Below are 25,528 nucleotides of genomic sequence, written 5' to 3' on the forward strand. Positions count from 1 at the left end.
TACCTCATTACAAATAAAGTACATGGTTGAAGAGAAAAATAAGCTTTAGAGCATACAGAGTGGTACTGTAAAACAAACACACACACTTCTCCATTACAAGTCTAAGCATGCATAAAAAGGTTTTATTTTGCTAAAAAAGAGTAAAAGTTAGTACTTGGTCAAGTTATAATACTGGAAACTACCTTCTGTCCCACCTTCTGTGTTGTTTTAGCCTCTTCCTCTCCTGCTACCTGTTGTTGGACTCAAGAACTGCTGCTTGTCCCCCCATGTTAAATGTAGTTGCTATAAAGAAGATGCTATCTTTTGCTATCATTTCTATTAGCGATGTGAAAGAGGAATGTCTTTGCTGGAAATAAAAATTATGTTAATTCTTTGGACTGAAATGAACTCATCAGTCTGAGAGGCCTTAGAACAAGATATTTATAAATGCAAATTCCCACCCCCCACCCTTTTTTTTTTTTTTTTTTGGCATAACAGCCTTAAAAATATCAGACAGGAAGAAAGAGAAACATCTGCATTGATTTTGATGGTTTAATACTCAAGAGTGAAAAAGTGTAAAATCACAAAGCTTATACCACCACAAAAATGCAGTTTCATTGCAAATAACCAAAACACAAGCTGCCTGCAGTCTCATACAGCTGACATCAACAACCCAGTTTCAACATTCTTACCGTCTTTTTAAACACCTGCTATTCACAAACAGTCAATACAGAGTTCTGGATCTGTCACACATCTTTCTCGATTTGATTCCTAGACCAGTGGTTTACACATTTAGAAAAGAGTGCCCCACTTCTGATCTATTTCAGCATATAAATACATAGTTTTTACCCCCCAAATTAGTAATTATTATTTTAAAAGCTTTTTTTCCTAATCCAAACAGCATAAAAATTCTTTTTATTTTGTATTTAATGAAAAGCACAGCTTATATAAGCAAGCTTCAGAAGCGCATGCTGACTGAGGTGATACCACCAATCCTTTCAGCCACGTTCTAATACTTATGCAGAAAGTGATTACACATAGGGTGAGTTAGTACATTACACAGTAAGTAAGGTATATTTGCTCTTACTAGTAACATATGTACCTATGGCCCTCATTCTGCAAATGTGACTATTAGGCTTGCAGGATGTGATTGTCCACCTAACTACGTTTTGTTGCCTGGAGGTAGTGTTATCCAAAAGCTGTCATTATGCCAAAATGTCTCAGGTTAATGAGAGCTAAATGGAAAATTGGCTGCTTATATAAAAGTTTTTAAAACTTACACCATCCATACACATTTATTCATAGGTATAAGATTTCTTTGTTTTCACGGCCTGAAAGTATTCTTCCAAAGGAACTGTGCATATATTTAAATGTTATGCTAATACACATTGACAATTCCCTAGAGTAAACTAACTTTCCAACAGCTCACTAAAATCCTGATCTTAAATGGAACTGCAGAAAGTACACTAAAGAAATTTGTCTCTCCAGGCAATCAAACCAGTACCGTATTTTGGTATAATCTACTATACCTGTCTGATGTTAACAGGAATTTTTAAAGAGGTGTTCTTGCCTCAGTGGAAACAATACTATTTATTTTATTTTATTTTATTTTTTTCTCCTGCAATTCTAAGGACACCTGTGTTTTGTGATTCACATGCTCCTTAGTGGTTTATTCCTTCAGTTGACATAATCTGCTGAGCAGGTGAAGATAAACACAACGGAGTGTTGGTAGAGTTTTTCCTAAGGAGAATGTCTGTCAAAGCTTCCACAAATTATCAATAAATAGGATTGACCTTGTAAGTTGCTTTTTGTTGATTACAAAATACATTCTCTCCAGTATTCTTAGATTTATTTTACAGAAAATGTTTAAGTTATAGGTTAGAATCAAACTCTGAGAATAATAACACTTTTTTTAAATTTTTTTTTTTTTTTTTAACTCTGTTACTTATTATAGACCCGACTCCTTTCTTTATTTAGTTATTTACTACCTGAAGTACAGAATTTGCTTGCTTACAGTTAGGCATCTAGCTGGAAAATTCTGGTTTATATGCAGTTATTAAAATAAACATGTTACCATTTTTAAAAAGTAGATGGTCGGCTAATGAAACAAAACTATAGGATGATATTAGAAGTATGACAATTAATAACATCCTATTTATAAATGGAAGCACGGGATCTTTTATAAGCATGTATGAATAATTTAAAAAAATATTATTATTATTACACAGTGAACGGTATAAATAAGCTCAGCATACATGCCTTTAGTGCTTCTACACACCTCAGTTTCCTATTCATTTTCCAGCTGCATGTTACACAGCCAATTTCAACAAACGATTTCATAGTATATAACTGAAAAAATATCCAATCCTGATCAACACTGGCACTTGTGCAGCTGCATTTATATAAAGTCAGAAAAATATACAGAAAATTTTGTAATGCAGACAAACCTCCTAAGTTTGTCTTTGGAACACTGATAATAGCTTAAATATACTTTATACAGCTTTAAATTTAGTTACTAAGGCACACAATGATTAATCTGTCCCATATCTGAAACAGAATGATATGTCAGTCAGCATGTAGCTTCTCCTTAGCTTTGCATTTACATTCATATTATAAAGTCGCAGTCAGTTTTGAAAAATCTAGCTTCTGTTAATATAAAATACTCTGAAAAGTGAATATCCACGCCAGACTACGATAGTTTTACTAGATTCTGATCTGGGTTAGCACACACAGAACTATGCTTACAGAACCACAGGAAAATAATTCTGAGACTACCAGACTGGCACACCAGAGCCATCCGGATACAGCTGTGTGTGCTCTGCAGAGAAAGTGTGAGAGGGTGAGTGAGTGAATGTGCGTGTGTGCATGTGAATATAGCAAATATAGCAGCTTTTCATTTCTCTGTGATTCATATTTCTTGTATGTGTCCAGTATCGTATCTTCTTACCCCAGTGACAAAAATATTTTCGCTGCTATTTTTGTTTCTGCTATCACTGCACAGTTCAGTGCAGCTACTGGTTCTGGCTTCTGATCTGGACTTTGAAGTCACTGAATTGCAATTGTAAAACTGAATTACATCTTTCACTTAACCCATGTGCAATCCAAGTGAACTAGCCTATTTTCAAATGGTTTAAGTAGAAACCAACTTTGGCCTGAGAAAAATGTTATAACCATAAAAAGGAAAAAAAAAAAAGTGGGGGGGATTAAAATCTCAGGTTGGGTTTGCAGGGCTAGGGAAAAAAGGACATCTCATTTGTAAACAAAGAAAGGATTATCTGGAAGTTACCTGACACGTGATGATCATAGACGTGATCAGTATCATTTTTACATTTTTTCTTCAGAACGGAGAACGTATCAGCTAATTCCACTGTTACAAAATTATGCACTATGTAATGTTTAACACTTCACTCTTATCCTTAGCAATACCTTGCGTCAAGGTAATCAATATACTGCAAAATAACTTGATGTTGTTAATGTGTGTAGGCGCTGAAGCTGTAAAGAGTTCTTCTCCTTACATCAGCAGTAATACTATCTAGCTTATTTTTTAAATTGGATTTTTCAAAAATATAAAATGTACTCTGCAACCATAAAATTAATATTTCTCACTAGGAATATCATGAGAAATTCTTGCTTCAGTGTTACCTCTTCTTTTTTTTTTTCTTCATTACATTATAGGTATACAAATACTACCATTTTTGTCATTGCTTGCTATGCGTATTTCCATCCTAAGGATTTTTTTAGTTGTTACGGATGTAATAATCTTATCTTACAATTTCATTAGGTATCGCATACAAGTACACAGAAATGGAACTTAAAACCAGCTACCTACCACTTTCATGAGTCTTATGACCTCTTATATTTGTGGTTAGTAGCTTAAAAGAGAATTGTTGAGTATTTTAGTAACCAAGAAGAATACAGTATTCAGAAACTGAAAAATCCTATTCAAATACACACTTGTTAATTAACCTGCTATAAAACAAACAAAATTACAATCCTTTGAATTCCTCACTAGTAAATTTCTGTCTCTATGGGTGGAAAAATCTCAGGTCACTGGAAACACATCTGAGGAAAAACGCAATAGCATGATTTCTCCCAAAAATAAAATTTCCAGTAGAGTAAAAAGTGTGCTGAATAGGCAGAGGCTTAGATTCAATACTTCTCAGTCCACTATTAGTATCAAAACAGATTGAATGTCTCCCCATCCCTTTTTTTTTCCTGCTTTAAAAAAAAAAAAAAAGGATAGTCAAAACCTGTATAAGCAAATTACCAAGTAGACTTCATTAAAGTGTCCTTTCAGAACCACTGTCCATCGTTCTCATCATCTTCCTCCTCTTCATGGTCCAGATAGAGAAGAGCAACTTTCTTTTCATCTGAAATAACTGACCTTTGGTCTACCATTCTTTGCAATTGTACAGTTTTATCAAAAGCAGACTCCTCCACTACCTTTTCACCATGACCTTGGGAAAAACTGGAGAGAACATAACCACTTCTTTTACTTTCATTTCCTACAGTGTGGTCACTTTCAACTGTAATCTGTGACTGATTAAAAGAAGGGTCTTGCTTATTAGATATGAGCATCGTTGCTTGCTGTTCTCCACTTGCCACTGTAGATACTCCACCCATATTGGAAACATCCATTTGAAAAGTATAAGATGTTTCTTTGGATCCTACTTTAAAATGCTTTATGGACCTACTGCTCTCAGATGACTCTCCTATTTGTGAAAGATCTTCCAGTGTTTCAGAAATGGGTCTTGTAAAAACTATTTGCTCAGTGTGAGTTTCCCCAGGACTTATTTTAACATGCCTGAAAGATGTATTGAAATCTGAGCTTCCTTCAGTCTCTGAAAGATGTCCTCCTTTATTAATAAGCTCTGGGATTTCAGAAAGGGAGCCCTGATATATGATACGCTCAGTGGTTGTAACTCCTGTCTGACCTAGTCTAAAATGCTTTACCGAGCCTTCTGAACGAGTTCCGTCTCCCACTTCACTGATTTCTATGTGCTCAGTGACGGGGCCCTGGTAGATTACTTTTTCAGCTGTCATAAACTCTTTGGGACCTAACTGAATGTGTCTCACTGAACTTTCTGTCTGTGAGAAGTCTCTGTTGTCACTGACCTCCACTTTACCAGAGATTGGTCCTTCAAAGATAACTTGTTCTGTATGAATCTCTTTTGGACCTAATCTGAAGTGCCTTGCTGATCTGACATCCACAGACCCTTCTGTCTGAGAAAGATTCTCCGAGCTATTGAGCTCCAGGGAGCCTGAAACAGGCTCTCCAAAAGACATTTCTTCAGTTACCTGCCTTGATCCTACTGTAACCTGTCTTGTGGACCTACTGAAATCTGATGAAAATTTCTGCTGGGAAAGATTTCCAGAATCAATCTCTTCTATGGTTGTAGTACTGGGGCTTCTAAAAATTACTTCTTCTGTAGTTTGGATTTCTTTAGGACCCAGCTTAAAATGCCTCACAGACCGGCTCACCTCTGATGAGCCTTCTGTCTGAACAACATCTTCTGTAGCACTGAGCCCGAATGTTTCAGAACCAGGCTGTTCATATATGATCTGCTCAAATCTCTGGACTTCTGTTGGACCAACTCTAATGCGCCTGATGGATTTGCTCTCATTGGTTGATTCTGGTGAGTGGGAGACTTCTCCAAAATCTGCAGTTTCCAGAACTGAACCATCATAAGTAACTTTTTCAGTGGTATGATAGCCTGTGCCACCACTCCTCCTCACTGTGGATGAACTGTAGACTTCTTGAGCCAAAGGAGTGTAATTATCACTGCGTGAAGAAACATCTATTTCTATATCGCTTTTACCATCAACTCTCTCTGAGCTCTCTTTTTTCATGGAGTGCAATGTTGTCTTCTCCTTCTCACCTGCAATTACTTCACCAAGCTGAGCTACATTAAACTCATCAGCATTAAGGGTCTGAGATAGATTGACTTCAGCAACAATTGTCACTGAGCCTCCCTCATCTGTTTGGTCAACTTTTTTGATATCAAATTCTAAGCTACTAGACTCAGCTTGATTTTCTTTTGTTAATGCAGACAGCTCCTCTTTCACGCTTTCTGGGAGACTGCCTTCCAGCTGCTCCAAAGCTTCCTTCAAGTGATGTTTAGGGTCCTTAGTTTCCTTTGATAAAAGACCCTTTATTGAAGTCTGAAATTCTTGGGGTATTTTTATTTCTTTTTCAATAACAACAGATTCAACATGGGATGTTCCAGCTTTGGGATGCTCTGCTTTTAAAATATGGGCACTTGCTTCCTCTCCTACCACGCGATACGTTTCCTCTGCAGAGCTTACACCTTCATCCCTCTTACTTTGTGTGCCTTGCAAGAACTCATCTTGCCAAGAATACTTAATAGTTGATTCTTCTTCTATATGAATTTGTCCATATACTGAGTCATCATCTTTTTCATTAACGATAGGATGATCATCGGGAACAGATACAAAATATTTTTGTTCAATAGGTGAATCATCTTCCTCAGTGATTTCCTCCACATGAGTAAAGCTCTCGTGGCGTTGTTTCCTCTTTTTAATATCTTCATGTGTAAATGTTACGGTTTGTTCCTCATCGCCATAGCGCTTCTCTCTCTCAGGGAATGTATCTTCCACTTCTTCTACTTCAAAGGGTGTTGAAAAATCAGTCCTTTCATCAGTGGCGTAATCTAGTTCCTCTACAATCTCGACATTAACAGACAAATTCTTTTTGCCCTCACTTCCTTTCAGGCCCTGATGTACTATATCTTCTATCTTCTGTTTGGAGGGAGTTCCCTCAACACCCTCTCGAACCACTTTTCTAACATCCTGGTTAGAAAGACTTCCTAGGTCAGTATCAGAAATATCTATCTTTTCCTGAACTCGAGATTGCACTGTGGTCTTAGTCTTTATTTTCCCATCGTCCGGTTGTTCTTCCTTATTAAAATAGGTGACTTTTGTGTCTGTTGATATTTGTGAACTAGAAGACTGTGTAAAACTTTTAAGAATGTCAGCAACAATATTTTCTGCAATGTTTTCTGTTGACAGAGTTCCCGTTTTATGACTTCTGTCACTAATTCTCTCTTCATCTTTCAGACTAGATTCTGTAACATGAACTTTGTGAATTTCATCAGACTTGGTTACATGGTCATCTGTGGAAGTTTTAAAACCTTGAAACCTGATGTCTTCTTTATTCTTCTGAGATACTTTGTCAGGAGCTGTCGTTACCAGAGTGATGGGTATCTCAATGACATCTTTGCTTCTGGATACGTCTGTATCTTTTTTGGTTGATTCGCTTTTCATAGTTCTTGCATTAGAAATATCAGCCCCTGTTACCTTCTGATTAATGACTTCCTCACGGACATATTTTCTCTGTTCTACCCCTGTTTTTGTCTCAGTCTTCCTTCCAAAATCAGCACTTCGTTCTTGTACAAAAGTCTTCTCATCTGTCTTCTTTTTCTCCTCCTTTGTTTGTTTCTCCAGCTTATCTTTTTCTTTCAGCAAAGATGTTCTTTCCTCGGTTGGTTTGCTACCTTCTCTTTTTTCTTTTACCGTGGTCCGAGTTTCAGTTATGGTTTCTTCATATGTAGATGGTTTAAAGCTGGTATTCAGCTCATAAATTGGAAATTTAGTGAAGCTTGGCTTTGTTCTTATATTTTCAGTACTCTCTGGCTTTTTGTCTGCTTTGCTGTCCTTGTCTGATCTTTCAGTGTGTGCTGATTGTTTTGAAAAAGATACTGTGGATGAAGCTGTAACTTCTGTCTTCTTTCTTTCTGGAATTGTCTCAGTGTTTCTCCAGCTGCTGTAGGATGGAGTAAATGCTCTTAATTCTTTGTGGTCTGTCACAATCCTTTCGTCCGTTCTAACAGTTGTCGAAGGGCGATATGTTGAACCAAGTACATCTCTTCCAAAACCTTTTCCACTCGTTGATGTCTGTGATCCAGCCTGTGTTGACTGAGCGGAATAGTGTGCAGAGCTGCTTATACTTGCTGCAGGTATTCTGTATCTTGTATCAGTGATCCTGATAGCTGGCGAAGCTTGATTTTTATTTCTTTCTTGATAAGCAGAGTAAATATCAGTGTAGTTATATGAAGTGTTTATAATATCTGCAAAAAGAGTATAGGTGACCAAACATTAAAATAATGGCTTGTATCTAAAAAGAATATAAAATAAAGAGAAGTAGGAAATGTAATATTAGAATTTTGAAAGAAACAATGCCTCTTCATTTTCAGTGAAACTTTGGCAAGGCATTCCAGTAGGTTTTGCATGATAATTAAGTCTATGCATAAAATATATTAAAGCTGAAAGCAAAGCTTTTTACTAAGTTGCAAGTGCTTGCTAATTTTATGTTTTATGATCTACTGGTTATTATATTTACTTAAGAATTACACATTTCAAATTTATATTAAGGTTCATTTACATTTAAAACTTCTTCTTAAACAATGTTTGCTAATATCCTTTTTTTTTTTTTTTGCTTTGTTAGTCAAAGTGGCCTGAAGCTGTTCAGTTTCTCTGAAGAATGAATGCCATATCTGCCACCGTATAATGGAAACAGTCAACACAAATACAACTCTCTGTTGCCACAAGACACAACAAACTACAACAAAAGAGAGTAATAAAGAACCTCTTAGGCCATATTTGCACAAGCTAATAAAATGGACCAGGAAGCACTGACTGGCTCTAAGACTGACTCAAATTTCCTATTCCTAAAAAGCTAGCCACATCTGCTCTGACTTCTGTAGTGCTTCCTGGCCTGCAGTAACCACTGAGCACACCTGAGCATTGTCTGCAAAAGGACCAGATAGTCCAGATCAAAACCGTGCCAGGGCAGTGCTGACAATCTAACACCACACACAAATGTATGCAAGTGTTTCAGCCTAGGCCCAACTGTTTAATTTGCTGCTACAGATGTAGCCTTCAAGTCTCTTCTGGGACTACTGCCTATGATAGGTTGATGATTTTAAGACAACACTTAAGATAAAACTCAGGTGTATTATCTAGACTAATTCATGAGAGCGGAGAGTGGCCATCACAGTCAGATGAAAGGTCCGTCTCATCTAGTGTCTTATTTTCAGTGACCAACAGTAGATACATAGGGAAGAGTATAAGAACAGGGCAAGTAAATAGTGATACTTCCCTGGTATACTCTCACAGCCTCCAGAGATTTGCAGCTCCTAAGATAGAAATGGTATCTTTATGTTTAGTAAGTATTGGATTTTTCTTTCGTTACTCTGTTTAAATCTGTCTTTAAACTCATGTAAACTTATTAACACTCACATCTTGTGATAACAAATGCCAAGGTTTTAACTAAGTTTTGTTAAATACCTCTTGCTCCATACTTCAAAACTCTCGTCAGAGCTATGGGCATCCAAAAGCTTTGCTTGTAGAGCTATTTTTGCTATTAGAGCTACAAAACATCACTTCCTGCTTACCTTCTCCACCTGATTCATGATTTTATGAATTATAAAATATCTCATATAGCATAGCACTATGTTGATTTAAAATATTGAAACTCAAATTTGACTCAATATTCATTTTGCAGTACACTCGTAAAATTCAGAAACACCGTAACGCGATAGTTTCCAGTTATATTTAACTTCATTCAACTTTCATTTTTAATAGTAATTTTTTACCTTGAGGCAATTGCCCTGCAAGCTGTTCTCTCCATGTAATAATCCACTGGTTGCTCTCCCCTTCCAACAAAGCTCTGCAAAACACATAGAAAGCATTCCATCAATATTGGGAAGAATAATCATAATATTTAAAATGTATAAGTCTTAGAAACTGAAATCATTATTCTGCAGGTAGGTCAGATCCTGAGAGTTTTTCACATCCTGTATTTTTATCAGTGGGAATAAGAAATCTTTAGCTCCTTCCAGATTCTTAGTTTACTGAGTCCAATTCTTCAGAACAATACAATAATCTTACAGTAGGTTATAGCAAAGAAACCATACAGTTTTACATTAAAACTTCCAAATTAGTCAATATACTGTTTCCTGACATGGACAAGATCCACCAATTTCCACTATGGAATCACAGAAGCTAGCAAAATTTTCCAGAACGATGGTCTTATAAGAGAGTTAGGAAAAAATAAATCCAAACAAAACTTAGCAAATATTCAGTAAAGTTTTTTCAGAGAAACACATGGAAATGTTTTACAAAGAAAATGCAAAGATGAGAAAATATTAGAAAGTGAATAATCAGCAGCTTTCCTGCTGGTAATATAGTACTAAAAGTGGTGCAGATGATGTATGAGGGACTGATACACCCAGGATTTCTAATTTCTATCCTTTCCAAAAGAAAGGGGAAGAAAGGTATTACTTCTGCTGTCAAATGCTGGCTAGTGCTGGAGGAAACACAGTGTTAAAGTGCATTAAATAACTATTTTTAGATCTTACTCTGTCTGAAATGAACACAACATATTTTACAGCAAAGAACTTAGAAAAAAAAAAAAAGCATTGCGATAGAAACTGCTTGGTTTCTTTTAGTGGCACCTCTCTTTGTCTCTTCCATCCATTTGTTTTCCGCAGCACCTCTCTAACAGTTCCAGAAGCTGCCACTTCCACAAGCCTTGTGGTCAAGGCTTCCTCATGTTGACCAACCAAGACATCATATTAGCTCAGCTGCACTTTTTCAGAAATGGACAGGACAAACTAAGTTGTTCACCTTTACAGAAATTATATCATTACAAGCAAAAGAGCCTGGATAAAAGATCCAGCAGGGAACAACTGCTGATAATCTGCTCTGTATGTTTGCCTATTACCTCCTTTCAGTGTGCTAACTCACAGAACGGGGACTGCTAGGTTGCCTCTTCTGTGTTCGTGGCACACATCGTCTGCTCTGGGAGTCACTGCACCCAATCTATTGCTATCCTACCTTTATACCAAACGTTGTTCCCTATACAGCATGCAGGAGCAAGGACAACACCTCCCCTCAAGAACAACCTGACAGCAGCCACAGCGTCGCTCAGTTCCTAAATAACTTGCTACCCTCTATTTTCTTCTTTCTACAGCGGTGGAAAATACTCCAGAGGTACATTTCCCAGAGATATTAGCAAAGCTGAGGGGCAGAACATTTTCAGAAATAACTGTTCTACATTAAGAAAATTCATACAGGCACACAACATACTTATGTACCCTTGGGGAAAAAGGACTAAGTCCATTCTCTGTAATTGCCAAACTGACCTATAAAAATAAAATTATTGGCTTCTTCCATTTACCAAGTTCAAAAAATAGAGGCCAGAGTGACATCTTATTCAGTCCAGGAATTGTTAGATATGGTGGTCCAATAAGACTGGATGTCAAAATTCCTGGTAAATTCTCTTGAAATTTTTGTGTGCTTTCTTCTCTCTTTCTACCCATATGCTTGTACTGTCTGACACGAAGTATGTCCAGCTGCTCTTCAAGAAAAGAAGAAAAAAAATGTGTCCCTTTTTCCACTTTTGCTGAGGCATGAGCTATGCAATACCCTGAAATAATGCTAAACTGCAGTGTTGTGGTGCAGCAGCCTAAAAATCCTATGGCAGGTTCTTTAAATATGCAACTGAATGCAATAATCAGCATGGTGCTTTGGTGTTTTTAGAGTCACTTCTACTGCTGAGGTAACTGTTTCATCATTTCCAGTTTTGGAAATGCCAGATGTTTTGTACTGATAACACAGAGCCGCAACATGAAAGTTGTCAAGAGGGAGGCTGGAGGGCTGTGATAGCTGAGGCTTCTGGCTCCCTGGGGGGAGCTGAAAGTACATGAAGATTTTGGGATAAACACATTTGCTGGGCATTTCTAGAAAAATGAATAATGCAGACATTTTAAGTATCACCTGTAGATCTTACATGACATGACTAATCTCTTTGGACATTGTATGCTTCTTTTGGTTTCTGACTGCTCCTAGATCCAGTAGGGCAATGCAACACCAGCAAAGATCATTGGCAATTTTGCCAGAAGAAAAGCCAGACTACAATTACCTAACATTATTTACAGGCTACTTCCCCCCTTGAGCAGGCTTAGATGAACAGTTTTACTTGTAGTTTGTTGGCCAAATTCAACGCTAGGACATTTATTAGGTAAAACTAAAGTAAAAGCAACTCATCTTTGTGCATGTTGAGAGAGGCTTGGTAGGAATTAAATCACTTCAACACTTCTAGAGAGCGCTCCCAAGAGCAAACATCTTATCTGATGAAGTTAGTGGGTGCCAACAATTTTGTTCTGAAATACATACTAGAAAAGTTGGTAGCATTACAGAAGCGTATCAAGGAACTGGCAATGAAAGCGTTAAACATGATGAAGGAAACTAGGAATGTGGGTAGTTTGACTAAGGATTTCTGGCTGCTGTTAAAACAACAGTTGTTCAGTTGCTGCAGCAACCTATGAAGTCACTAAAAATAAGTTCCAAGAGGTAACTGTATATGGCAAAGGGCAACAGCACATAGAAAAGCCGGGGCTGAAATATTACTACTGAAAATATGTTGTAATTGAAAATGAAAGGCAAAGCTTCATGAAACCTCTCTAAAACTGGACAGTGTTTTACGGTACACAGTCCATAATGCATTTCATCAAGCTTGTCAGATAAACAAGAAAATATTAAACTGACTTTAGTTTAATAAGCTAGCATAAGAAACTGTAGTGCAATGTACTGAGCACTCATCGGGAAGCCAGCAAAGTCAGGTTCTGTTCAACAGCTTCACCATCGCTTGAGTTTATGCAGGGCATTTTGCTTCTTTGTTCCTTTGCATATCTTCTTAACACCAATTATTTAAGTCATAAGCTCTTTGTGGTAAGGGCTGCTTTAAATCTTATCTTAAACCTGAATAATAGATTAATCTTAACTGTATGAACTTCTAAGTATTTACAGTAATAACAAAAAAAAAATTCCTCCAAGCAGCACTCTCCTAAAAAATAACTGCCAGCCACTTCCTCGAGGTCAGACCCCACACGAGATATATCCACACTGTGCTAAGACTTAGTTTAAATGCTGCCAGAAAATACTACAACTGCACCTTTAACTCGTCTCATTATTAATACCATTTATCTAAGGTAAGCAGCTACATGGTGGCCAACCTGGAGCCCTGCTGTGTGCTGGATGATAAAAATTAGTCCAGGAGAGCAGGTGGATGAGATAAACTGCTTGGGGTGGGAAGAAATAAGTTACCAAAAGTAAAATGATGCCATGCGAATGTTACCATGGTCATTCACAACAGCAATAGCTTGCTCTGTCTCAGTTACAGAAACGGTTACAGAAATCTGAGATAGGGGTAGTTAGCCAGCAGGCCATAAAAATTCATCCTCTCCATCCCAGGTATTTGAGAAGGAGTTAAAAAAAACAATACAAAACAAACAAACAAATAAAACTTCTCTGGGAAATGGAACAGGGGAAGCATTTTTAAGGGGTAAAGGCCAATCCCACACATCTCATTTCTATCTCAGGATGAGAGAACAAGGACTGTGTGAAGAACAGCTGGTGACTGAATGCACATGAAAATCCTTGGGCATGATAGACTCAGAATATTTTCCAGGAAAGCAAAAGACACGTGGTATTGGACGGCACAAGGTGTAAGCAGGCTGTAATGCAAGTGACTGTAGAAGCTATGGTGAAGAGCTGAGGAGGCCTTAATGTTGGTGATGATTTCATGAGAGGTAGGATAGGAAAGGGGTTGATGGAGGAAATCACCCTAAGAAAGATTGGAAAGTAGGCCTGACAAGGAGGTCTTGACAATGACCATGACCAAAAAAACTTGCTTTGTAGGCTCCACTGCTCCAAAATGCAGGGTGATAGCCGAGGATAGAACACTTGTGTGACACTAAGATTTCAAAATAAAATATTTTACCCTTCAACAACAATAAAGTTTAGGGAGATTTAGGGAGAAACCTTAAGCAGGTTTTCTATCTGCTTTTAATTTTAGAGTCTTAAGCAGTGAATAGTTCACCACTTCTTTCTGGAAATACAACTCAGGATAGTTTAAGTAGTTGTGGTTTTGCAGGTTTCCAAGAACACAGACCAAAATCAAAAGGAACTTGATAAACATTTACTAAGCACTGGAGAAAAAGGATTGGGAATGAATATTTCCATGAGGTCTAACTTTATAAAACCATACAAGATTTCACTTCCTGAGTGGGCCTCAGCGCCCAGAGCAGAAAGACTGAACAGAATCCTAGAGGAAGTACATTTGGTCCTTGGGGAAGGGTGTTCCTTGCAACAGGGAACCTTCTTGCCAGTTCAGCAGCAGTACTGACTAATGGAAAGAACTAGCTTTAAAAACGGACCTGTAGGAATTGTAAAACAAAGGGAAAATATAGGTGGGAGGTACAAGGACAGCTCCAAGAAGTAGACCAGACACCACACCCTTAACCTATAATGCCAAGAAGCAAGGAACTGCCAAAGCCTTCATGGAAACTTCTCCGTGGAAAGTTCAGGATGTTGAACTGAGCCTGAATAGGTGCCTTTTGTTTCCAATATGCATAAGCAAGGGTATATGTGAAAATGAATGGAAGCTGGGTTCCAATCTGTGAAGCCATGGGTATCACAGATTGAAAGGCCTGGCAGAAAGACTGGATTTCAAAGTATAGATGAGCAGTCCAGAATTGTCTTACTAAGCAGCTTACTAACTGGATCCATGCTTTTACCCTCTGTCAGCAGAGCTGATAGAGGCCATCCAGTATGGAAGGCATTATTTTCTTCAGTGAGGGGAGGGGAAAAGACAAAAAAAAAAAAAAAAAGAGGTAAAACTGCATACACGTAAAACAAATAAAAAATTCTTTCCAGCTTCTGAGATTTTAGAAGATTTTTTTTTTTTTTTTTGCAAGCATTAGGGTTTTTTTTGTGTGTTTTTTGTGTGTTTTTTCTGATCTGAACTGCCCATTTCTCTGGATTCATCTCCAGATCTTTTCCAGTGGATAGATACTCATTTGTCCACTGAAGTCTGCCTTGCCAAGAGCAGTGATACCAGTTGCATTCACTACAAATGAATGAAGAAACCCTACATGTTGAGGAAGCATCTCAACTGGACAACAACCACATGCTGCAGATGGATTGTTCTCTGTTATCAAGGGCTGTGAATCCTTAGACAAACCAATAGTGCTCAGATAATCAGTGATAAAACTTCTGGAGAAGTTTCAGAATTTCCTATGCTTACAAGGCAGAGCAGAAACACTGATGGTTCACTTATTAACTAAGAATGTGTCAAAACATCTAAACATCTGGGCATTATCATTCCCAATTCTGGCTGAATACTAATCATTGAATCAATTCTGTTAGTGTGAAAGTGCTAATCCCATTTTGCAGATGAATAAACCAGATGGGGAAAGTTTAAGTGAAACCAGAAAAAGTCAATGTCACAGATGGGATTAAGTTTAGAAAAATCATATTTTTTGGCAAAAGTAACAGAATGCACACAGATAAGGATCACTATTGGCTAACTTTTCCAGAGTCTGCCTCTTCCACTAATGATGCCCCAGACACTACTGGCTTTCCAAGGATCACTGGGATCCCACTCCACCAACAAACATCCAGGTACCATTTCTCACCAATTTATAGCAAAGAACTTGTCCCACAGGCTCCTTGTGACTGCATCCCTTCCAGGAGCCAGCCTGGGGCTGTGCATCACAGCATACAATACTCAAAGCACCTTGCATGGACTCTTTACTTTTTGATGGACTACAGACATCTTTTGCTCTCTAGTTTGTTACCAAGCCATTAAGAAGTTACTCTTATAAGCTTCTCAAATTTTCTGTTATTCAATAATTATGATTAAAATACAATTAAACATTTATGCAGGTTGAATATGAAAAATGCACACTGCATAAAAGAGCTAATGACTGAGGCATACTTCCTTAAAAAGGATATGAAAGTATGCTGACAATAAATGCTTGCAAATTATTACTTAGCTCAGTAAGAATTATACTTCTCTCTTTTTGAAGATCAATAGCTCCATGAAATTTATTTAAAATATTGTGCAACTAATAGAAGAAAACATGGTCTTTAAAATAAAAGTAGTATCTACCTCCAATCCATATGTTTTTGTTTTTCATAACCTTCTGAATCAATTTTATGCCATGTGCCAACCAATACATCATGACTGTCCAGACGAGAATTACTCTGGCTTTTCAGCTGCACATCTACTAAGTTGTTATATATACATATATATACACACACACACATATGTGTATATAAAATGTATATATATAGACTGTATATATTATATATAATATATATAGTACTTATATATATATATAGTACTTAGTATTTATTAGCTGAAAAGTTGGTTGTTGATATCTGAAATATGTCAAGAATAAAACCTATTTCCCTATGAAACCAAGGATATAGAAAGCCAGGATTTAGCAAATGCACTTTTCTGTGACCTTCCCACTATTTTGCAACTGAAACAAAACAAGAATGGGAAACTCATTACTGACATTGGTATTGCAAGTGGCCGGTAGACAACATATTTAAATGATGAAGGTTGCTGTGTAAGTTGACAGATGGCAGCTACACTGCCTCACATTTTACTGATTGAGATAGTGGCTCCTCAGCTCGTAATCAAATACAGCATCAACAATTAACATCAACCTGATGTCAACTTGACCAGGACTAAGGTGGTTTCTTACATACCAATATATTTGCACAAAGGTAATAGGAGGATTCCTGTGGTTTATATTGGCTTCTCTAACATGTTCTACAGACAGAGGAATAGAATGGATTACTACTAGAGTTAGTTTTGCCCAAGGGATCAAATTCCATTCACCTCTGCCCACTGATAATGCCTATCAGTGTTACTTATGAATAATGATATTTTACTATTCTTACAGTTTTTCCAGAGATCTCAAACAACATCACATATTAAAAGCCTTCTGAAAGGGTGTCATCTTGCTTGCACAGTCAAGCACAAAATGGCATGATAACCATGTCACAGAACAAGTCAATGGCAAACTAAAAATTGACATTAGGGGTCCACTCGCTCTGTTCTAACAAAACTACAACACATACAAGGAGTCTAGATCTGAGGCTCTGAAGTTAACTATTGATATTTTAAATGGTGGAAAGATGAATGGGACTCCCACATCTGGGATTTAAATCACCCTCCGATTAGACAATTGAGTGTGACCGCAACTCTTACCTGTAAGTTTCAATCTCAAGGATGAGGCCGGCTTTCACTTGCAGTAATTCTTGATAGTCCTTCAGGTAGTCTGTGATCGACATGCTCAGGATCTGCTTTTCTTCTTCTAGGGCGTCGATTATCCGCTAAACAGAAATATTGATTCTTAGTATTGAATGAACTTCAACATCTGTCACACTTGTATGCCTAATAACTTAAAAGCTTTAATTAAACAAACAAACAAAATAAACAAAACTCTGAGAGAGCAATAAATTAACATATTCTATCACTTCAAAAAACAGAACAAATCAGCTCTGTGACCTCCCCATATGCATTATTATTGAAGCAAAATTTTATGCTAAGATTTCACTTTATGCCTTATGAAGCTAGTTAAATACTTAAGCAACACCCATTCAAATGCCCTGTACAAAAGTTATCAAGCATACTTAGCAAGGAAAATACACTGCTTTATAAATGTGACTTGAATGTGATCCATTTTATCATTTTAAGAGCTTAGGTGTAAGTGTTTGAATCATACTTGAGATGGGGAATTTTGGCAATTTCTCTTTGTCAGTATTTTGAGGTCCATGGACATGTGTGCCCAAGCCAGTCTTTGGATTCAAGTATCTGGAGATATTAATAGTGTCTAGAAGGTAAAGGATGAACCTTCAGAGGTTCCTTCCAGTCTGTTTTTCTACAGTACTTGGATGCCTGCTTCATAAACCACCCAGTATTCTCCTAACAGCTACTCCGAAGACATAAAAGGGATTGCTTATTTTCATCTTGATAACTCAAAATAACATTGCACCTTTATATGACGACTATAAATGATGAGAGAGTAGGACTGATGAGAAACCTGTCCACCTTTCTTTAACAAGTTTGAAAATGGAGGAAGAAGCTGATAAGCAGAGAAAGGATCCAAATTGATCTATATTTGAACACACTCTAAAATACTAAATGGAACTTTAAATACTGGGTAGCTGCACCCAACAGAAAAAGCAAAGACTTATTCGACAGAACATTAAGATTTGATTTAGACCAATGTAAGTGACTCTTCTTGAAAATACACTGCAGGACACAAGTACTCTAATCACTGGTGTTACATCTCACATGAAGGGCAAATTCCCATCTCCAGAAAATAAACCCTCCTCTGATAATTTAAAGGAGCTTGTTCAGTGCAGACTCAGAACTAAAAGTATTGATGTTAGCTGCTCAGTGTGATTCTTAATGGTTTCCTTGCTACGGATATAATCTACTAACTCAAATCTGTCCTCCTCAGCCAGCAGACTGATGCTAACAGAAATGCTATAGATTACACCTAGTTCTGGGAGCTAGGAAGACAGAAAGGATATCTCAGCAAAAGCCTGGCTCCATTTGGTTCACATCACATTGCACTAGGCAGGAACACCAAACTGCCACTTAGTGAACAAAATCTCATACACACGTACAACACTGAACAGGAATTCATGACAGCATATATTAGACACATCTTAACAAATCCTTTGCAATACAAAATGCAAAATCAAGACACGGGTAGTCTAGTTTTCAAAAATTCAAAATACTTCACTTTTATGCTTCGAGTGCTCAGGTATCACAGTGTGAGCAACAGCATAAAAACAAAGATAGAGCAGGGGACTCCCCACTCTGTTTAATGCCATTATGATACGCTCTTGGCAGAAGTGAGGTTTAAGAATTAAGAATATGAGGTGCTGGCATTGCCAACATTAATGGCCTTTTTTAAAAGTAAAAGCAAAAAGAAAGCTTTACGAAGGAAGCTGCCTGTATCTTCTTAGACATGTAGGTATATCTCTATAACACATTCATCTTCATTTGCAGCTGTTGATATACAATTACACTGATGCTTGGGTATTAAACTTGGGCGATATGACAAACCTTGCCTACAGTCCTCAGTGTATGTTAAACTTTTTTTTTTTTAATGTCAGAAGACAAATAATATCTGAAGCTAATAATAGCAAATAATACCTGAAACACCATCAACCATCCCCTGCCTCATCCAGCCTGCAGCGGAGGTAACACCCTGTGTGGTCGTGCATGATGGCAAGCAGAACCACTGACCTTCAGCAGCTCTGAGGCAGCAGGCCTATTCAAGAACTGACACAATGGAAAATCTCAAGATGAGAAGGGAAGAAAAGTGCCAGGCCCTGCTTTTAGAAGGAAAAGGCTATCAAAAAGGAATGAAGAAGATGTTGCCAGAACCAGAAGAGTCAGTGAAAGGAAGAGAAGACAAGAAAGACTGCATCTCTATGGGACCAACTACCAAAGGTGGTAAGAGCTTGGATACAAGACAAGAAGTGATTCAGGCATTTGTTGCCTCCCCATTAAGCAGAGGCTGAAGTGTACATATGCATGCATATGTTAAAAAGAGCTTCACAATGCACAGGTGTTGCCAAAACCCCAGGAGAACCTATACAGAGAGTCTGTATGCTGGACTAAGGGTTCAACTCCAACAGACAGGCACGCCTGTGCTTAAGACATAGGAACTTTGGTTCCTCACCCCAAAGGTCTGCAGCCTGACTTTGAAAAGCCACTGAGATTCTACCCACTGGATTCAGAGAGCACGTGGGATCCAAAAGTTTGTGTTAAATACAGTGTCCTAATGATTACCATAAGGGGCTACATACCTCGGCCAACTGTGCAATAGCTCTGAAGGAATTCATTCCAGCAGGAGCAGACATTGTATAGACTTGGGTGGCAGACAGCCACCGCCTGGCCTGCCCTGATGTTTAAACACAATGCAGAGGACAATTGGCCTTACGTAGTGCTTCCAAGCATGCTAAAAGGTGTATGAAGTCTGGGAGGTTGCAAGCTGACCAACTTCCATTTTGCCAAAGGTAATCTGCATTGTTGCAGCCACGTTTGCTCCACAATGGAGTTTCCTCAAAGGGATTAACTTGCAAAGATTTGTTTCTCACCTACATCAACTGTCCTCCAAGTTGTGGTGAGGTCCTACAAGAACCGAACAACTGAATGTAAGTGATAGACTCATCCTTCAGATGTCCCTTTCCAGTCAGCAGTGGGAAATTTTAGAAGGGCACTGGCAGGAAAAGAATGTACTTGGGTTGTCCAAACTGTACCTACTGAGGGAATAAAACCAGGGTTTCAGGCTCCAGCCCTTTCCATCTGGTACAGTTCACCAAACCCACAGCTCACTCAGTGGCTCAGTAAGGGGAAGAACTGAAACTCTCTGCTTAGCTGGCTAGAAACTGGTACACAAAAATGCACATAAAATATTGATATGTTAATTTGACAAAATGTTTTCTTCTCTGGAACACCCAACAACAATGACACGGGAACTAATCCTAAACCCACAGAATTAGTGAAGGATTTTTGCCTCTTTTCGAAGCAGCAGGATGAGCTGTGGCCTCTTACACATCTGAAAAATACGGGGCTTCCTTCTGCTGTCACTACATATGCAAACTGGCATTCAGATCTCTGGGAGCTTTTGCGTGAGTATTGTTAGAGCACACAGCTAAAATTATGGAGGTAAGACATAAGAGATCCACTGACTTCATCCCTCGGCATCCAGGATGAGCAAAAACGTTCCAAACAATGCGTGATTTACTGCCTACAGGGTTCAGCTGAATTATAACTCCAAGCACATATTTCTATTTAACATTGCTGAAAGCTTTAGCGAGGATAGGGATGGGGCAGGAGACAAAGATGGACATATAAGGCGACTGGATGATATATGGAAAGTATGAATAAATCTACTTGCTATTGCAGCTGCAATGGACAGTAACCACTTGACTAAAATCTGTACATACATATCATTTCTATGTGACACTTCCCAATAAATAACCATGGGATAGATGCTCTTTAAAGAGTAATTTGAAATCCATGCTAAATATACTTCCACCAATAAAAGAAAAAAAGCTTTGATCACAAGAATAAAACCTGAAAAAGCTATTTCTACACGTTCTATATTTTTTTCTCACCAGATGTGGATGAAAGACTTTCTTTCTCATGTACAACAGACTGGCCATTGGAAGACCTTTTCCATTTGAAACCCAGCAGTTTAAATATGGAACTGTTCAGAAGATTTAAACCTTATGGTGTCATTTTCACCACAATTCAAACATTTTTTATCTATCTATATATACATATACAAAGATGAGACAGCTCACATGTTTTCAAGTTGGATATCAAAGCACTGTTGTTTTTTTTCTTTTATTATTATTTATTACTAGCTACTGTTCTTGTAAAAACACAAAGCATGCCAGATGCTCTTGGGAGTAACACAGAAGTTTATCATCTCAGTAGCAAAATTACAATCCAGTTTTGGGTATTGAAACAGAACAACTGCAGGGCATGCATTGATTTTGATTATCTGACTTCTAAAACGTGTTGGACTGTCTCCACTTGCTCTTCTGTATAAAATTCTTTAAAATAGCAAGCAGATACAGAAACAACACACTGGTATAAAAACACCTAGCTGAGTTGAAAGAAAGAGCTAGGCATCTGAGCACACCCAACCCCACTGGTTCTAGAAGAAAAATTTGTAGTGTCGATAATGAGCGATGCTAAATGCTCTTTTTAAAAGAACATTGTATTTAAAGGTTTTCAGTTCAAGCAATGATGATTAGAGGTAAATGATGTTTTCATCATTGTGTAGCTTGCAATCTGCAAGCTACACAAGTTGCAAACAAGCCAGTAGTGTACAAAAAACAGACCCACAGCAGCAGGTCCCTGTCCCTGCCCGCTGGCCAGCACCTCCATGACCTGCCATGGCTGTTCGACCCAACATGACCATGAAAACACGGGGTTCGGACAAACAAGGAGCTCCAGCAGAGTGTTAGTAAAAGGTCTAGCAATGAACAAAAGAAATGTTGCCCTCAGGAAATGGATCGATGGTCTGGATGAGCTAATATGTGCTCTGTGCCCTAAATCTGATGAACTGATATTTTGTTGTCCTGGCATCTCCCTGATTAGTTCACACACACAGGGCGATTATACGTGCTGCCAAACGTTATTCTGCCAGCAAACAAATCCTCGGCTACAGATGCTATGGTAACTCTGTTTAAAACAACCAAATATCCACCTGAAACAGCTACAAGCCACTTACAATGTTGAAGTTTTATCTCCAAACAATTCCCACTCAGCTTTACGTTGTTGCACTGTAAGAAAACTCCCTGCCTTCAGAAGACTAACTTTTCTCAACTACAGCATGGACTATGAACATTTCTCTATGTCCAGAAGTGAAAAAAAAATTTTTTTTTGGATCCTTTCTCTGATCCCAAGAGGTCAACCTCAAGTCCCCGGGCAGAAGGGAAGCTCCGTGTCCCACCACCCAGGGACATGGCTCATCCATCCCAGCGTCAACCTGAGCAGGGCCCTGGCAAGGCAGCAGCTCTGGGGAACTTGGCGAGGGCACATCGAGAGGGGAGCACCTGTCACCAGCGGCTCTCACAGGGTCACTGTCACCCTGCGGCCCCCCACCCTTCACAGCAGGATGTCCCTAAAGCAGGACAGGGGGCTCCCTGCAGCCCAGGGATGGGCCGGGCAGCAGCCAGCTCCTGCTGGGCCACCTCCTCCTGCAGCCCGGGGGAATCCTGCTGCAGGGCTTAGGGGGCTCCAGGGCTCACATCCCACCGGGGGCCGGGACCTCGAGCAAAAAGCGAGCGGGAGAGCAGGAGGAGACCCCGGGGGAGCAGCGAAGCGGCCGGGTCCCACCACGGTACCTCGTACTCCTCCACCTCGGCGTTGTGGCGCTCCTGCCCGGCCAGCAGCTCCTCCTCCAGCCTCTCCTGCAGCCCGACCAGCTCCTGGCCCTGCCGCCGGAGCTCCTCCAGCTGCTGGCGGCACTGCCTGCCCTCCTCCCGCAGCAGCTCCAAGTTCTCCCGGCTCCTCTGCGCCTCCTGCTCCTGCAGCGCCCGGATCTGCTCCTGGTAGCGCAGCAGGGTCTCCCGGCAGCTCTGGCCGAGCACCATCTCGTAGGTCGCCTCCAGCTCCTCCAGGCTCAGCACGGACAAGGGGGGCGGCAGGGCGGCCAGGTCGAGCCGCAGCTCCCGCATCTCCACCGCCTCCCGCTGCTGCCTCTCGGCCAGCTGCCCGTGCTCGACCTGCAGCTGCAGCAGCAGCTCCTCCAGGGCCACGCAGTCTCCCCGCAGCCTCTGCAGCAGCTCCCACTGCCGGGCCAGCTCCGGCTCCAGGCGGCGCCTCGCCTCCAGCACCTCCGCGCCCAGCAGCCGCAGCTCGGCCAGCTCTCGCCGCAGCCCGTCCCGCTCCAGCTCCGCTTCCAACTTGGCCCGGCTCAGCTCCTCCAGCTGCACCCGCAGCCAGCCCAGCTCCTGCTCGGGCACCCGCAGCCCCACCAGCTCCTGCTGCCTCAGCTCCGCCAGCTCCCGAGCCAGGAAGCGGTTCTCCTCCTCCAGCTCCCGCACCCGGCCCACGAAGAGCCGCAGCCGGGAGTTGAGCTCCTGCAGCTCCCTCTTCTCATCCCAGCCCGCTTCCCAGCGCCGCCACATCTTGCCCGGCCTGCGGGCTCGGGGCCGCGGCGGGTCCCCGGGCTGTCCGGCGCCGTTCCCCTCCTGGCCGCCTCCCCGCGGGGCTCTGCCCGGCCCCGCCGCTGCTCTGGTCTGCCCTGCCCCGGCCCGGCTCGGCTCGGCCCTGCCCGGCCCCGCACCGCCCCCCAGGAGCCGCCCGCCCCCGCCCCCGGCCCCGCTCCGCCGCCCCGCGGCGTCCCCTGGCGGGCCCGGCCCGCTCCTGCTGGGCAGCGCGGGGGGACATCGGGGGGTGACATCGGGGGGTGACATCGGGGGGTGACATCGGGGGGTGACACCGGTGGTAGCGGGGTGGTTGCACCAGGTATCTTGGAGGTCTCCTCCAGCCCTAACGGTTCTGTGGTTCCGTGACTCCGCGAGCTGCTCAGCAAGGAGGCAGGGAGGCATCGCTCCCTGTATGATCTACCAAATGAGAGGAAAAGATGAGGATGACTCATTTGAACCTTTTTCATCTCCCTAGGCACTCTTTCTCTCGCTCCCTCTCACGCACGCGGTTCAATTCTTGAGCAGAGCTTTGCTGCTTCACACAAGGCAGCCAGCACCTGCACCTCTGCCACCTCTGCATTTACTCCCCGGGACGGTTCCCAGCACCAGTCACACTGGGAAGCAGCTGGAATTTGGCACAAGCCCTGTGAAGCTGGGGAGTGGGGCACAGCCGTATGGCATCCACCCTCTGGGGGCACAGCATCCCCTATTCTGCTCTGTCCCCCCCTTCCTGAAGACCCCCACCTCTGCAGCCCACCTCTCTTTCTCTCAGAAAGGCCAAATTTTGGCTGCTGCTTGGCTCTCCACAGAGTGAGTTCCCTTTTAATCTCAATAAAGCCTCCAGGATTTGAGCCCAACCACCGCAGATAAATCATTGGCTTTGGCCTAAAAGTGAGCCAATTCAGCCTTGGCAGATTTGCTCTGTCAGAGGTCACCGGGAAGCTGAGATTTACTAAAGACACTTGCTTTTTCTTGGCCTTGTGGTCAAAATCAAGTCCCTCGGTGACGCTTTAACACCTGCTGTTCTTTTATGAGGGAAACCACTGTGCTTCTGGGAGGAGGTAGGTTCCTGTGGTTTACAGGCTTTTTCTACCTCTGATGTCACTGTTAGCCTAAAAACCCCAAATAAAGAGCAGGCTGGCAAGCAGCGTGCTGCCCACAGCAATGCTGCTGCACTGACAGGAGCAGGGCGGCTGGTTGAAATGAGCTTTCTGGGGCTTGCTGTAAATGTCCTGCAAATGTCAAGCTAGCGGTCGCTTGTTCTTTCTTGCCGACAGCTTGACTGATTTCTTGCTGCAGCTGCATTCATAAATTTTTATGATTACATTGTGGAAAACCCAGGAGGTACTGAACCTCTGCCTTTATCTCTCTTGAGAAAACACCACAACTTCTCTCTAGATGCTGAACAGCTTTCCAGGCTGGGGAATCAGCTCGTTGTGAAACTTGTGCCTGTTGATGTCTGCTAAACAGCCTGTAGCTTGGTCCTGGGCCTTGATGTCAGCAAGTGGGCAAGAAATTTGTGGTCTAGGATAGGGAACAACTGTCATGAGCAAAGTTTAGGCCCTTGCTGGAGCAGAATTGACACTGTCTGACCTGGATTCCAGCCCTCCGTAGCCCCCAGGTGTGCAGATACCTGAAATGCAAACACATCTTTGGCATCCTTTTTCCTGAAGTCTTAGTTTGTGCCTGCAAAAGAAGGAAAGGGAAAAGCAACCTGACACAATCTACCAATGATGGGCAAGTGAAAAACACCCAGAGGCTTCTGCTTCCTTTATTATTTGTCTTGCCCTAGGGGAAGAGGGGTGGAGGAGCCGCAGCTTCACTATCACAGCCCCTGAAGATGGCTGCAGAAGAGCCCAACAGAAGAGGTCACTTTCTCAGCAGCAGATCTTTGGCACAATTGAGACAAGCAATGGCCTGGAGCCTTCCTCCTCCCCAGGTAAATCCCTGGTGCTAAGGGCCCCATCCTGCCCCT

The 25,528-nt window shown here is 41.0% G+C and overlaps 1 protein-coding gene across 1 annotated transcript; it reads right to left on the bottom strand.

The window, feature by feature from the left end:
* Positions 1-517: 517 nt before the first annotated feature.
* On the bottom strand, positions 518-23,656 carry SYNM (synemin). Its single transcript, XM_068695329.1, has 4 exons — positions 22,747-23,656; positions 17,069-17,193; positions 9,594-9,667; positions 518-8,066 (listed from the first exon to the last, which is right to left on the bottom strand). The coding sequence occupies exons 1-4, from the start codon at positions 23,530-23,532 to the stop codon at positions 4,273-4,275; spliced, it is 4,779 nt and encodes a 1,592-aa protein (XP_068551430.1). The 5' UTR covers positions 23,533-23,656; the 3' UTR covers positions 518-4,272.
* Between the last annotated feature and the right edge of the window lie 1,872 nt (positions 23,657-25,528).

The sequence above is a fragment of the Anas acuta genome, chromosome 12, assembly GCF_963932015.1.
Source record: "Anas acuta chromosome 12, bAnaAcu1.1, whole genome shotgun sequence".
In the NCBI taxonomy this organism is placed as follows: domain Eukaryota; kingdom Metazoa; phylum Chordata; class Aves; order Anseriformes; family Anatidae; genus Anas; species Anas acuta.

Bases quoted from the DNA above. Each gene is read 5' to 3' on its own strand.
- SYNM (XM_068695329.1), bottom strand. From the start codon at position 23,532: ATGTGGCGGCGCTGGGAAGCGGGCTGGGATGAGAAGAGGGAGCTGCAG. The intron at 17,194-22,746 runs GTACCGTGGTGG...ATTTCTGTTTAG, and splicing joins CCGAGGTGGAGGAGTACGAG to CGGATAATCGACGCCCTAGA. The intron at 9,668-17,068 runs GTAAGAGTTGCG...TGTGTTTTGCAG, and splicing joins CTTGAGATTGAAACTTACAG to AGCTTTGTTGGAAGGGGAGA.